Source organism: Oryza glaberrima, chromosome 12 (genome assembly GCF_000147395.1).
Source record: "Oryza glaberrima chromosome 12, OglaRS2, whole genome shotgun sequence".
NCBI classification, from domain to species: domain Eukaryota; kingdom Viridiplantae; phylum Streptophyta; class Magnoliopsida; order Poales; family Poaceae; genus Oryza; species Oryza glaberrima.
The window spans coordinates 337,063-352,620 of NC_068337.1; the positions used below are offsets into that span (position 1 = coordinate 337,063).

General features: G+C 40.2%; 2 protein-coding genes across 2 annotated transcripts; both read right to left on the reverse strand.

The window, feature by feature from the left end:
* Positions 1 to 4,305: 4,305 nt before the first annotated feature.
* LOC127757600 (probable phytol kinase 2, chloroplastic) lies at positions 4,306 to 6,167 on the reverse strand. Its single transcript, XM_052283145.1, has 6 exons — positions 5,966 to 6,167; positions 5,654 to 5,721; positions 5,397 to 5,531; positions 5,116 to 5,231; positions 4,876 to 4,990; positions 4,306 to 4,793 (listed from the first exon to the last, which is right to left on the reverse strand). Exons 1-6 carry the CDS (start codon positions 6,074 to 6,076, stop codon positions 4,523 to 4,525), a joined length of 816 nt encoding a protein of 271 aa, XP_052139105.1. The 5' UTR covers positions 6,077 to 6,167; the 3' UTR covers positions 4,306 to 4,522.
* A 5,112-nt stretch (positions 6,168 to 11,279) lies between these two features.
* LOC127757627 (probable transcription factor RL9) lies at positions 11,280 to 13,715 on the reverse strand. Its single transcript, XM_052283188.1, has 5 exons — positions 12,994 to 13,715; positions 12,708 to 12,784; positions 12,540 to 12,576; positions 12,257 to 12,425; positions 11,280 to 12,020 (listed from the first exon to the last, which is right to left on the reverse strand). The coding sequence occupies exons 1-5, from the start codon at positions 13,232 to 13,234 to the stop codon at positions 11,603 to 11,605; spliced, it is 942 nt and encodes a 313-aa protein (XP_052139148.1). The 5' UTR covers positions 13,235 to 13,715; the 3' UTR covers positions 11,280 to 11,602.
* Positions 13,716 to 15,558: the final 1,843 nt, after the last annotated feature.

The window sequence follows — 15,558 nt, forward strand, 5'->3', positions numbered from 1 at the left end:
TGAATTTTGGTTGTATGACACGCTTAGCTAACATGAGTTTAATTCCAAAATTCACTTTAGTCAAAGGCTCTAAGTGTCATACTTGTGTTCAATCGAAACAACCTCGCAAGCCTCACAAGGCATCTGAGGGGAGGAATTTGGCACCACTAGAACTTGTTCATTCCGATCTGTGCGAAATGAATAGCGTGTTCACTAAAGGGGGAAAGAAATATTTCATGACACTGATAGATGATTGCACTAGATTCTGCTATGTGTACCTATTGAAAACAAAGGATGAAACCTTACATTACTTCAAGATCTATAAGGCTGAGGTAGAAAACCAACTGGAAAGGAAAATCAAACGGTTGAGGTCTGATAGGGGTGGAGAGTATTTTTCCAATGAGTTTATTTCTTTCTGTGAAGAGTATGGAATTATTCATTAGAGGACGCCTCCCTATTCACCCCAGTCAAACGGGGTAGCCGAAAGAAAGAACCGCACTCTAACTGAGATGGTGAATGCCATATTAGACACCGCAGGACTTTCCAAGGAATGGTGAGGTGAGGCAATATTGACTGCGTGTCATGTCCTGAATAGAATTCCTACTAAGCATAAGGAAGTAACACCATTCGAGGAATGGGAAAAGAAGAAATTAAATCTCTCTCACCTGCGCACATGGGGCTGTTTGGCCAAGGTAAATGTACCTATAGCCAAAAAGCGTAAACTTGGACCAAATACCGTAGATTGTGTGTTCCTTGGTTATGCTATCCACAGTGTGGGATATAGGTTCTTAATAGTAAATTCTGGAGTACCCGACATGCGTGTTGGTACAATTACTGAGTCCAGAGATGCCACATTTTTTGAGAATGAATTTCCTATGAAAAATGCACCTAGCACTTCTAGTCAAGAACCTATTTTATCCCCTGAGCACTTTGTGCCGATAGAACATATTGATCAAACGCTTGAGGAAAATCCTGAGGAGGATAACATTGTAGCAACTCGAAAGAGTAAGAGACAAAGGACTGCAAAGTCTTTTGGAGATGACTACATTGTATATCTTGTGGATGATACTCCAAGAACCATTGAAGAGGCATATTCATCTCCTGATGCTGACTATTGGAAGGAAGCGGTACGCAGTGAGATGGACTCAATTATGTCTAATGGTACTTGGGAAGTCGTCGAGCGTCCATATGGGTGCAAGCCTGTAGGATGCAAATGGGTTTTCAAGAAAAAGCTTAGGCCTGATGGTACAATTGAAAAGTACAAGGCAAGGCTTGTGGCCAAGAGTTATACCCAAAAAGAAGGCGAGGACTTTTTCGACACTTATTCACCGGTTGCTCGCTTGACCACGATTCGAGTACTACTCGCTCTGGCAGCCTCTCATGGTCTACTCGTCCATCAGATGGATGTTAAGACAGCTTTCCTCAATGGAGAGTTGGAGGAGGAGATCTATATGGATCAACCAGATGGGTATGTACTAGAAGGTCAGAAGGGAATGGTGTGCAAGCTGTTGAAGTCCTTGTATGGTCTCAAACAAGCGCCTAAACAATGGCATGAGAAGTTTGACAATAAACTTACATCTGCTGTCTTTGTTGTGAACGAAGCTGACAAATGTGTGTACTATCGCTATGGTGGGGGAGAGGGAGTGATCTTGTGTTTATATGTCGATGACATATTGATCTTTGGGACCAGGCTCAATGTGATTGAGGAGGTCAAGGACTTTCTGTCCAAAAGCATTGAAATGAAGGATTTGGGAGTGGGTGGTGTTATTCTTAACATTAAACTACTGAGAGGAGATGAGGGTGGGATTACACTTGTGCAATCTCACTATGTGGACAAGGTCTTGAGTCGCTTTGGTTATAGTGACTGCAAGGCTTCTCCTACTCCTTATGATCCCAGTGTGCTATTAAGGAAAAACCGAAGAATAGCAAGGGATCAATTGAGATACTCTCATATCATTGGTTCATTGATGTACTTAGCTAGTGCAACGAGGCCTGACATCTCATTTGCTGTGAGCAAGTTGAGCCGGTTTTTTTCAAATCTGGGAGATGATCATTGGTATGCTCTTGAAAGAGTAATACGCTATCTAAAAGGGACAATGAGCTATGGAATTCACTACGCCGGGTACCCAAAAGTGCTGGAGGGCTATAGTGATTCAAACTGGATATCTGATGCTGATGAGATAAAGGCCACAAGTGGGTATGTGTTCACACTTGGAGGGGGCGCTGTTTCCTAGAAGTCTTGCAAGTAGACCATCTTAACGAGGTCAACAATAGAAGCAGAACTCACAGCTTTAGATACTGCCACAGTTGAGGCCGAATGGCTTCGTGAGCTCCTGATGGACTTGCCGGTGCTTGAAAAACCAGTTCCAGCAATCCTGATGAACTGTGATAATCAAACAGTGATTATTAAAGTGAACAGTTCGAAGGACAACATGAAGTCATCCAGGCATGTTAAAAGAAGACTGAAGTCTGTCAGAAAGCAGAAAAACTCCGGAGTGATAGCATTGGACTATGTCGAGACGGCTAAAAATCTGGCAGATCAGTTTACCAAGGGGCTACCACGTAATGTGATAGACTGTGCATCGAGGGAGATGGGCTTGAGACCCACTTAGAGTTGCACAATAGTGGAAACCTGTCCATTGTGATCGGAGATCCCGTGAATTTGGATGGCGAAACAAACTATTGTGTAGCTGAGAGAAGAGACCCTAAAATGAGCCTATCTTCATGATGCACTTCTCTTCTAATCTGGTAGGATGGTATACACCTTAATGTGATCCGAGTGGCTTTTTATAAAGCAGAGATATTGGCCTGCAGAACATCTTAGAAGGAACACACCTATATGAGTCTGACTGCTAGTCACAGTCTATGAGATCTGGGTGATCTCTAGATACTCATGAAAAGGCCAGGAGTATGACTTATACGCTCCAAACAAAGGGGATGCAAACGACAGCCCAGTACCAGTTAATGGTTTGAGTGAAACCTGAATCGCACAAGACTGACAATTCAAGGCATAGTCCATTGTTCAGTTGTGATCTGGTGTAGCTCTTTTCTTAGGTGGAAGTTCAACTTAACAGTCTCTATCGAAACACTGGTATAACTAACAGGTTCAGTTTTGAGAACATTTCTTGTGAGCCATGAAATTTGGTGGGGATTGTTGGAATAAATGGGCTAGGCCCAATTTAATTCAATTAAAATCTCAAGAGCCCACAAGTAATGTTAGAGAGAATAATACTGCTTTGAAAATTTAGGTGGAAGAACCTCAACTTAAATAGGGTGATATTAGAGATTCCCTATTGACCGGTTGAGGTGATGGTTGGACTGCCACACGCATGCGCGCATGCCGAGTCGGCCTCGGCCGTGGGCGTAGCGAGGCGAGGCGGCCGACCGAGTCGAGCCTGCCTGCTGCTCTTTCGTTTGTAACAGACGAGAATAAAGTCACCATTAACAAATGAAATTCATTGCGTTGTAACCTCCACAACAAATGAGAGATTCATTGTGTTGTAACCTCCACAACAAATGAGAGATTCATTGTGTTGTAACATCCACAGCAAATGAGAGATTTATTTGTTGTAACCTTCACAACAAATGAAAGATTCATTATGTGGTAACCTTCATAACAAATGAGATTTATTTTGTGGTAACCTTCACAACAAATGAGATTTATTTGTGTGGTAATGGAGATCTCTCTCTCTCTCTCTCTACATATAACGCAAGGCAGAGGCTCTCAAAGTGTGTGTCTTCCTCCTACTATTGTTCCTTGGCGATACTCTCCTTCTGTTCCTGCGCTGTCTCTCTGTTTCCCCGGTTCTGTTCATCCCGCGCGCACGGGTGATCGGAACGAGCAGGTGCCTCCAAAACTCCGTCCGCTTGAGAACCTGCACGGGTAGGCGGGCGATCAAGTTTTTGGGTAGCGCTTCAAGCGCGACTGCTCTGCATCATCTTCATCAACATGTCGACAACCGGTGACAACAACAACACTGGAGACAAGGAGAAGGCAATACTGCCTCAAACTCCAGCGGAGGGCCATTCTCGGGGTATAACGTTTCACTATTACCGTTTGTTCTTCGTTTCCTACAACTGTCTGTCGCAATATTATTGCGTTCTCTTATCTATGTTGATGCTTATTCTATATTAAGCATGCTCATGTTGTACACATCTAGCACTGTCACTAGATCTACTCAAATTACAAATGTCATGTTTATTGTCTTAATATTTTGGATTAAAATATGCCGAATTATGACCAAATTTCCAACAGGAAGTCTGTTTTAAGGGGGAAAAAAGGGGCTGGCAGCTTGCACACAACCACCATACAGAATAGACATTCAGTTTGGACCTGAAAGTGAAGATTGCTATCTGGTGTGTTTTTCCTCTCCTCGAGTTTTGCTTTACTAATATCAGACAGTCAGATACTTTTTGTTTTCCTTGATCACAAGATACAATCACAAAATTATGATTCTTGCAGCCTGTATCCATCCTTGTTACATCTAATCGAATCTGATTTTAGTAAGTCGGTTGTTTTTGAGCTCTGCAAGGCGGCTACTCACTAGAACCTGCCCAAGAACATCTGATTCTGAACAAGTGCAGAAATATCGCTGCTGTCAGCGCTCATGCAGCACAGGTTTCTGGCCCCAATATAATAGAAAACAAGGACACCAATGAGGACAGAGGCGAGTGGCACAGTCAGATTGTCGTCCAAGCGTGTGCTGATAGGGAGCGACTCCACAATTGCAGCAGAAAGCGATGTCACGCCAAAGGCAATCACCATGGTCCAGCTCTCCTCGACAAATCCGAAGAGGTGGAAGTAGCACATGTACCTGGCAAATACTCCAGTAGTTTCAGATTAACAGCTACCAAGACTTCAGTAGAAATGTTGCTATTAAATAGCTTGTTGCTTACAGGATTGATGCAAGGAAACCAGCTAAGAACATTGCAATGGATCCAGCGTAAGATTTGTCAGGGTTGTAAGGAAGCTTTATACGGCCTAACTGCCTTCCAGCTATGTCAGCTACACCTGAAAGAAGCAACGCAGAGAATTCGGTTGATGTCTGAAACTTTTCACTTGATGAATGAAAAGAGCAGCCCAAAATCGATAGAAGAGTATCAGCAGAAAATTTCAACTTCAAGCTAAGGCCATACCGTCTCCGGCACACAAGTTGCAAATCACAGCGATTGAAATGGGAGATGTCCTCCAGAAAATAACAGTAGCGAGAGTCATAGCACAAGCGTAGTACAGTGGTCCTTTAAGAAGCTCTCTGGAAACAAAAGGAAAAGGATGGAAACGGTTATTCCATTAGTGAATTAGGTACACGAACAGAACTTTGATGCAACTATGATGCTTTGCAATGAAGAGAAAATCTGTATGTCTAAAAAAAAAGCTCCTTTTTTTTGCAGTATTGTGAGGGAAATGAAATGAGTACCTAGGGTCTCCGTTCCTGGTCATGGAGTTAATGACACCATCATCTTTGACAATACCAAGTCCAATCAAGGTAACCTTTATGATGTTGAATGCAATGACAATGGAAGCAAGAAATGGAGCATAGACATCATCCGCACTGCAATCAGGAAGAGTACGTTGTCAGGAAGGCAGAAACACACTTGGTATGACTATGACTATGACAAAATTAAAGATACTGCTAGTATATTGTTGGTCTGGAACTCGATCGATCTGGTTTACCTGAACAAAGGCCACATAAGGAAGTATACTAAGCCAACAGTAATGTGCACGAGTTTCCTGCAAAGTTTCTGAAGATGGATGGCAAGGAGATACTCCCAGTTAAGAATCAGCAAATACGAAACACAATTTGCTGCAGTATTATATGTGATGTGACTAACACTGGATCTGACACAAACACCTCAATTAGCCAACAAATTAATGGTGTACTTTTGGAAAATTGCCGGCAGCTAATAGGGATCTAAACACACTTGTCATATCATGCTACAGAGAGCTGAAGTGAACAGTAGGTGAAGGAAGAAGAGGTGAGGTGACCTGGTCCAAGAGGGCGCGGTTGCCGACCTCTTCCCAGAAGCGAAGCACGGCGAGCGCGGTGGCTCCGGTGAGCACGGCGGCGCCGGCGTCCCGGAGCACCGGACTCTCCATGGGTGAATCAATGCTTCTCTTACCGCCTTGGCCGCCACAAACTCAATTTCATTTACTTGTAGTTGACCTTCCTTGGATTGTGCAAGATTGGATCCGGACACTGCTGTACTAGTACCGCTAGCTGACGATGATATAATATTCATCACGCTTCTCATATGTTTCTATATTCTTATATTTCACAAAATAAAGTTGAGTTTATTTTTAAGAACTTTGTATGCTTGTCTAATACTACCTTAGCATTTCGTGAGATTATTTTTAAAATTGGTTGAGATATAAAATTGAGAAACATATGAGAAAAAAAATGAGGAATAGTGTATTTTTAATGATTTGTTAATTTTATATTCCATTAATAAAGTCGAGTTTGTTCATGCAACTTTGTAGAGTTGTTTATTTATATATTACCTACTTGTGTGATTCTTTTAAGACTTCTTGAGAGTTTCTATAGAAAATGGACGTCACTAGGTAGTGCATTGTAGTGCTTTAGTTCTAGCCGAAGACCACTCTATTCCATATATAATTCTCCTTTAGCTTATGGTGCATGTCTTTTTTTAATCTATTTAATGACTTATATCTTTTAAATCACATACTCCCTCCATCCCATAATATAAGGGATTTTAGAGAGATGTGACACAATCTAGTACAATGCATCTAGACGGAGAGTCTGTCCAGATACATTGTACTATGATGTGTCACATCGCTCAAAAATCACTTATATTATGAAACGGAGAGAGTATTATTTTCAAAATCTATTTGCATCATTGTACTCTACATAAAATATGTGACTAAACAAGATCTATGTTGAATATATTCAAACATTTTATTAATTTAAAAGTAATTTATTTAAATTGCAGAAGTAACTTAGCAATGAACTAGAAGTAACTCTCTATAGCATTAGAAATAATTACATTATGACTGAGTTGAAATAAGAAACTATGTAGAGTAAATTCACAAGTAAAGTGTAGAAAAGATTTTTAAGTAAATGCATTTATGAAAGTAAATTCAATAAAATCTAAAAGTAATTTACATAAATCATAAAGTAATTTAGCATAAAATGGAAGTAAATTGTTACAATATTAAAAGCAAATTCGTCGTAGAGAGAAAAATATGGTCTATCTAAAAATTAAATTAAAGTCCACAAATTATAGAATTGACTAAAAACAATAATAAAAATAATCAACTTAGAGCATTATGAATGTATAAGAAGTAATTTAATCAAATCGAAAAGTAATTGTTATATATGATAAAAGTAACTTACATATATAATAAATGTCATTTACAAACATAAATATTTTTCCATCATAATATAATAATGTAAGATCTTGTTGTAATGATTTAATTGCAACGAACATAATGGTGTAATCGGATTATTATAGATCAGATAAGTAATTTGAGAGAAAATTTTATAAGAAGGGAAAAAAGACATGCATGCATAATAGCAAAGAAGACATGCATGTCTATATAGATGTGTAGTCTTTCTCTGATGTATGTGGTGTCTCCAGTTAAGACTAAATAGAGAGGCCTCTCAGTTCAATATAATCTCGGCGCATCGCCACCCTTTTTACTTTCGTTCTATTTCGACGAGTTCTTACTTTCGGGTTGAGCTGCATCGATTCGATCTTCAACTAGAGGTAAGCTTGTCATGGCGGCTTGCATTCTCGGGGTTAATGCTTCCATCTTTATGACACTTTAATCCTGTTTATGTAATTCGTCGAGTTATCATATACACGTTGCAATCTTTGTTAGTTGCACTATATAATTTGTTATCGGCTGGTTCTTACCATTAGGAAGTGACTGATAGGGTTATGTCTTGTTATTAATCTAGATTATATCGTGTATCTACCATCTCTTAGAGGATTTCATTATCTTGCCTAGATCTTATACTTGTCTTTATGCTTAATACTGCATCGGTTGAGTTCGATCTATTAAGTAATATTCATAATTATGATATATGGCTTGCTTTATGATCATCGAAAGAGATAGCATCGGGGTTTCAGCCGATCTTACCTGATTTAGCTACTTTATATCTTATATGCTTGATTGATATGCTAAATCTGCCCTTTATATTAAGATCTTATCGCACTAAAGTATACTAGGCTTCTTGTTTGATATATTCTTCCTATTTTAATATCTTAATATAGAGTAGCATCGGAGTATTAGCCGATACACGCTAGATCTATCTGATCGGCTATGCTATAAACATTTATAACATTTGTGTTAATGTATACTTCGACCTAAGTGATTTATACTGTCTCGGCATGGCGACCGGTCTATCCCAATCACTTAGTTTAATTATACATCGTTAGAAGGATTATATGTCGTTAATATCTACAACCGATCGAATAGATTCAGTCTTATCTTATTTACCTATAACTGCTGATCGATTCCAATATGACATCGGCTCGAAGTTAAATGATATGTCATCGGCAACGGCTATCGTTTATGGATTTAACCGCGGTTTTCTCATCTTTCTTTCTTGTTGATTGCAGGATCAAATCAACTGGCACGCTCACAAACCTAAAAGCAAGATTTTGGACCTGCACTGAAGTTAAGTAGATCTTCCAGGCCAGTGTGTGTTTTTCGCATCAACACAGCGGTGGAGACGAATGGCATCGTCGACCCCTATGCTAGAAGGGCATCGTGCCAGGAATGGAGTTGGGCCCCTTTGCTACTAGGATGTAGTATGCAATCAAAGGACATAAAAATGGAATCCTCTCAGAAAATAGAACATAACAATGATCATGGTTTGTTTGGAGATCTTATAATCGTCAAGAAATCAAATCAGTGGAAGAGGAAAGATTACATGAAGAGAAACAATGGGGGAAAAAGAACAGCTAGATAGATTAGGACATGGGATTGATTGTTCTGAATTTTATGGATTTTTCATGAATTATGGACCACATTTGAATAGAATTTTGAAAAATCCAACCAAAATCTGCCAAAACTCTTCCATCAGAATTGGGTGTTATCTTTTTAAAAAATATATGGTGGAGTGATCACTAGAATGGGCACACCCAGTGCAATTTTTCTAGGTCCGCCACTGGGTGGGGTCGATGTCGATCATGGAGGTGGGAGGCACGGCAGTGATGGTGGAAGACGGAGGCCAGTCAGCACGCCGGTGGGCTACAGCGCACAACGGCAGTGGGGGTGTTCTTAGGGCTGAAGGGTTTGCAGTGGTGCCACAGGCCTAGGTGGCGATGACGGTGATGGCGCTGATGTTGGCAAAGGTGGTGGGTGGCAATGTTGGCTAGTCAGCTTGGCATCGCACTAGGAGCAAAGTTGAGCACAGCGGTGACGGAGGTCCGCGGTGAAGGCGGCGTGGTTGTGACAAGACAACCTATGATAGCAACATGGTGGAGTTTGTGGTCGATGACGACGTTTGTGGCGGCTCTCCGACGAGATAAGCTAAGGCAGCTCAACGGAGGTTGTGGCTCATAGCGATGACAGCGTGGCAGTGACGGTTTCCGGTGAGATAATTAAGCTTCGGCGGCTTGGCGGAGTTGAGGTTCTGCAACAAGGACGGTGGGGCAGTGTGATGGTTTGCATGGGATGTGACCATGGTGTAGTGATGCAGACTTTTGGCGAGATAAGCTATGATAACTCTATAGAGGTGGTATCCTACTATGATGACATGGCGGCGATGGTTGCGTTGACACTGAGGGAGCATACACTAGGCGGCATGAGGCTAGTGCTTGATATTGACAAGGCTGCAGGGAGGGCTAGTTCTGCCCCTGTCTTTGCTCACGGCGGATGGAGAAGCTTGAATTGGCAGCGAGAGGGCATGGAGGCGGAAGGGAGGATTAGTTCCACATCCTCCGAAGTTTGCAATGACGAGGGAAAACTTGGAGCTAGTCTCCTAGTCATTTTCATTTCGTTTTTTTTCTTTGTATCTCAATTTTAAGATGTTGAGTGTATGCACTCGTGTAACTTTTGCCTGTGTATATCCAATTATGGAATGGATATAAAGGCCGGATTTCTATACATTATTTAAAAAGTTATCGAATATCAATCTTTCAATAAAAAAAGGGAAATACAAATACTCAACCAAGAGGTTCAAAAGAATCGGCAGAAAATAGCTAAGGAATATTCATCCTAGGCCTTACGGCTGTAACTGCTTAGCACATCCACAAAATTTTCTGATGGCATTGTCGATTCCACACAACCCCAGAAAATGCTCAATTAGCAATCTCAGGGTGATACCCGGTGTTTTAGTTCAATCAAAACATCTCCCCTACAAAAATGGGGGAGGAAATAGTTCAGCATTGGCAATGATTTCACGCTGACATATGCTCCAGGTCCAGGAAGCTTATAGAGTGGCTTCGCAATATTTTACATATATAAGTTTACATACTTTTTTTACACTTTGCATTAATTCTAAGAGTTGACATCAACCATAATGATAAAAATTAGCAAACCTGCCTAACAAGCAGAAAGTTGGATATAGGAACAAACAGCATTAACTATAGCTGTGTCTTCACCTGGAAGCAACATGGTAAACCATTTCAACGTTTTTCAATGAATAGAACTAAAGGAAAGAACTGGTCATGCACCGAACAAAACCAGAAGCTGCTACGGTTGAACTGAAATTGTTAGTCCTAGCCCTTGTTTAGTTCCCAACTTTTTCTTCAAACTTTTAACTTTTCCATCACATCAAAATTTTCCTACACATGTAAACTTTCAACTTTTTTCTTCAAACTTTCAATTTTAGTCAAACTTTCAATTTTGGCGTGGAACTAAACACACCCCTAGATAGGCGGTGCATGAAACTGTCAGAGATAATTTATGAGTTGCATGGAGATGGAAGTCAGAGATCTACAGTGAAAAACACAAACAGTCAAATCCATCATGAACCAATACACTGTCAAATAGTTAATTTCAGATGCACATACTTGGACCAGATATTCCTATATATAGATCTCAAATCTCGATATATAGCATATTCTGTCAAAAAAAAAGAAAAAGAAAAAGAAAAAAAATCATTGTCAAACATGATATAGAGTGTTTAATAAGGTGACTTATAGGCATGCTGTTGAGTAGAACTAAACCAAAATAAAATAGCATATAGTAGGGGGAGCTATAGATCTGCATTACCCTCTAAAATCTGTATACCAATAATTGAAATTGCATATATACCTCACTAAACAAACACCAACTCCTTAGGGAAATTAACATAAACCACAATTATTAATGAATCAGTAGATAGATCAACCGGGATCAGCTATATTAATCAAAAGATACGAAAGATAATGTGCAACAGAAATACAATAAATTTATGTTTATCTTCCTCTAGATACATGCGTAAAAGGACAAGTACCACAAAATATCACCACAGTGTAGTCATATGGTGAGATGAAGAGTACTTGTCCCTGTTGCATGAGTTTTCTTCTTTCCTAATTTGATTTATCATCCACAATGACATATGATCTAGCTAGTGATATCTGATATATCACCAGGGACCAGACCAGTACAGCACAGCAATATAGTAGTGGTAGGACTCTGATGATGCATCTTTCAACAGGGGAGACATGATCAGAACAAAGAAAGAGAGAGCCCAGTAGCACAACTCTCTGCTTCTTGATCACCACCAATAGCAATAGTAGTATGATCATGATCTTCCTCATGTTTCCTCCAGCTGAATTCTCTCTTCCTCTTATCGCCCCGCGGACAGATATCGAGTGAGAGATCGAGATTAAGAGGACCTCCTTGATGGTTACTACCCTCATTGTAGATCATCTCTTTCAGCACTACTGGTCTTTGATGGTTCATGGTATGATCATCTGGAGATGAAGAAGAGCCTTGGACAAAATCTGGATGGTTGCTGCTGGTATTAGCTCTAGCTTCAGCTGGTGGTGGTGGGTAATAGGGTTTTGATCCAACAAGCAGGTGATGGCCTGCACGGAGCCAGTATGATCCATGGCATCTCCACGGGGACCATGCATTGGCAACCCTATATATGTAAATATATATAGTCCATTATTAGTGATCGATCGGCGTCAATAATTAGTCAGAAGAACAAGTTAAGTGTATATGACTTTAGGAGAGGACCCATCGGCAGATTTCAATTATGCATACAAGAGTGTGCTGCATGCCAGACAAATAACTAACTAAAGTTGTCTGAGAAATTTAATGGATTTTGTTTGCAAGCTAGCTAGAGTTGCATGCATGCATGGATCTAACAACTACCTGGACTGCAAGATGGTACCGGAGCCAGCAGTGATGTGGCGATGATGAAGAGCTGCAGGCAAGGAAAGATGGCCAAGGTTGTACGCTTGTCCCCCGTCACCACCACCTTGCATTTGCAGATGACGATACTGCTGTTCATCTGAAGATCTCCATGAGCCACCACCTATCACTGTATGCACAAAATCAATCAACATGTTCATCTGAAGATCTCCAACACTGCATCTTACACAAAAAAAATTAAAATCTGTTCATGAAGAATTAATTGGTCATGTCTGGCACATACCCTGGCCAGACTCATCGATCTTCTTGCTTCTATACATCTGAAAATCGAACATATGGAAGAAAAGGCAACATGGATTAATTTTAGGAAATTAAGAGGGAATACTACTAATGACCTAAATTAATTAATAAGAGCATAAGAAACGAAACAAGTTTGTTAGGTATAATATACCTGGAGATGGCTCTTGATATGGCCTATGCTAAGCCCTCTAACATTCATCAACTGAAGAACGAGCTTAGGAGTTGCACCTATAGGAATAATTACATACAAAGATGAATAGTGAAATTAACAACAGGAGCAGATTGAAATGAGATCGATGAGTAAATAATAAAATTAGTAATCGATCAATATATAGATACACGCATGTTTAGGGAGGAATAATTAATATCAGACTGAACCGGACCGAACATGATGAAGCTTAATTAGCTATGGCAAATAGATAGGTCGGATTGCTTACGATCTTGACCGCCGAGCCTGTCGACGGCGCGGACGAAGGAGAGATGGAGCTCCGGCGTCCAGCGGAGGCGAGGGTTCTTGGAGCGGATGTAGGGGCGCACCGACGACGACGACGACGTGCGCCGCTGGCTCTCCCCGGATTCCTCCTCCTCCGTAGTACTGCTCGTCGAGCTCCCATCGTTGTTGGCCGCCGCCGTCTTACTCTCGGAGCCCTCCTCCTTGCCTGCACTAGTTTTTTCCATGACACAAGCTAGGAAATTATAGGAAGGATCACCGGCCGGCCAGCAGCCAGCTCTGATCGATCTATGGCAGCTTGACGATATGATGATGAAGAGAGCTCTAGTCTCGTTGCTGCTGCTGCATGATATCGCCGCCGGCCACTGCACTGATATGATGTCAAAAGAGGCTATAGGAGAAGCCAAAAGCTGAAGCTGGAGCTGAGGTCACCATTCAATTCTATCTATCTACCTAGCTACACCCCATATATATGTCCAGATGCATATATATTGCTGCCTTTTTGGAAGGGATTGAGCTAAGCATGCATGCTCATATACAAGTAACTACCAATCTACTCCAGTAGTAATTAAGGTAGCTAGCTAGGTAATTAAAGGCAGCAGGTGGATTCATGCATGAGGAGAAGTAGGTAAATATATAATTAAGATCCAGGGACAGACAATCTTCCAAGAAGTAGCTACTCCAGTTTGGAATTGGTTGGAACTTACTCGATCCAAAGTCTTTGATAGGTTTCTCTGAGTCTTACTTGTAGAATTTTCATCGATTTCTAACTTGTTAATTTCCTTTTTGTCTCTTAGCTAGTATAGTAAGAGCAGTGGACTAAAAGGACCCAGTGTGAAAATGAGAGATGGAGAAAAGAGTCCAAGAGACAAAATTCAGATGAAGTATGAAGAGTTCCGGGTCTTTGACTAGCTCCTTGCACTACATGCCATTTTGTCTCTGTGCTTGTCTATGTGAACGCACGAGTTTTTAGTAATACTTCTATGTAGGAGGATGTACGTGTCAATTGTCCTCCCGTCCTGATATACTCACGTAATTTATTTTGTCTACACATTGTACCAATTTTTGTTTTTAAAAAATTATTACTCCTAAAATATAACATTTTTTAGAAGGTGACACATGCATTAAGAAGGACTAGAAAAACTTATTTGCCTTCTCCAGATAGTTGAGATATATGCTCGGATTATAATAGAGCAAGAGGATATTAGCATAATGTAATAGTTAAGTAACAAAAGTTACTTTTTACATATCCTAGGTTGCTACATCAACAACAAAATTTGAACTATCAAACTTATTATTATTTTAGGACGAAGGGTGTAGCATGTAAAGTATATATGTGTGCTTGTTTCAATTCTAATATCATTAACATACCAATGGGTATTACTCCAGGACACCTCATCAGTATCGGTTCGTAAGGATCATCTATATATCTTTTTTTTAACCAAGTATAATTTTACCAGTAGTGAGGATTGAGGGGGTCATTAGGACGGGATGAAGGTAGAAAACCCCCCCTATCAGTGTTTGGTATTATTTAACTGGTCCTGATAGGGCATCACACATTTTAGCCGGTTCCGTGGTAGTGATCAAGTATATATGAAGGTTTAAGAATTAGTTGAAATTTCGTAGAAAGTCGATGAAAACATAAAGGTTGCAAAGATAATTTAAGGAATGAGTCATATGTATGGACTGAAGAAAGGGAAGATCATGGTGGTTGGCAAAAGGTTGAATGCCTTTTTCTAGCCTTTTGCTTTCCTCTCTTCCTGGCCCCATTGTTCAGCTGGTATTTCCTGCAGGATGCATATATACATCAATACATGTATAACACGTCAGTATATCTCATTTACAGTTACTCTGATGGAGTATATTGCTGTTGCTGATGTGTACTAGTGTTATTTTTCAATTGAGTAATATGCCAAGCCAAGCTTGTGAAAATCTCCATTGTTTCTTTTTAAAAAATAATCATGTACCCAAAGGTTTTTATAAATATGTTCCTTTACATTTTTATATATCCTTTTTGGGATACAGGTGTTTTCAGTAGAATTCCCAGTGATGCAATATTGAAGTGGAGGAATCTCGCAGAATAGGTACAATTGGGATTTCCGTTAGTACGAAAGCATTACTACAATCCCTCAATCCCTGTATGTGTGTATTAGCATACGGATAACCCTGATGAGTCTAATGGACACTTAAATTAAAGTGCATGTACTCTCAACTTCAGAAGATGTTAATGTAGAGGTGAGGTCCATCATTGGACTACTCAGAAGACATCTTAACTAAACCTTTGAACGTATGAATGTAATTAAACCAGTAGCACTTTATCTTTTAGGTACATTTTGTACAACATTAATTAATTCTCCCTATTGACCAGCTAGCCTGTTTTTCTTTGATACAAAAGAAAGAGAGAAAACCGGTATATCATTGTTGAATTGTTGCCTGGTGGCATGCTTGTTCTCTGAAAACTTCATGAAGCATATAAGCATACAACATAGGTTTGATATATCACCGTTTCAAAAATAAGGAACTAATAAAGATCAGCTGGCATGATGATTAC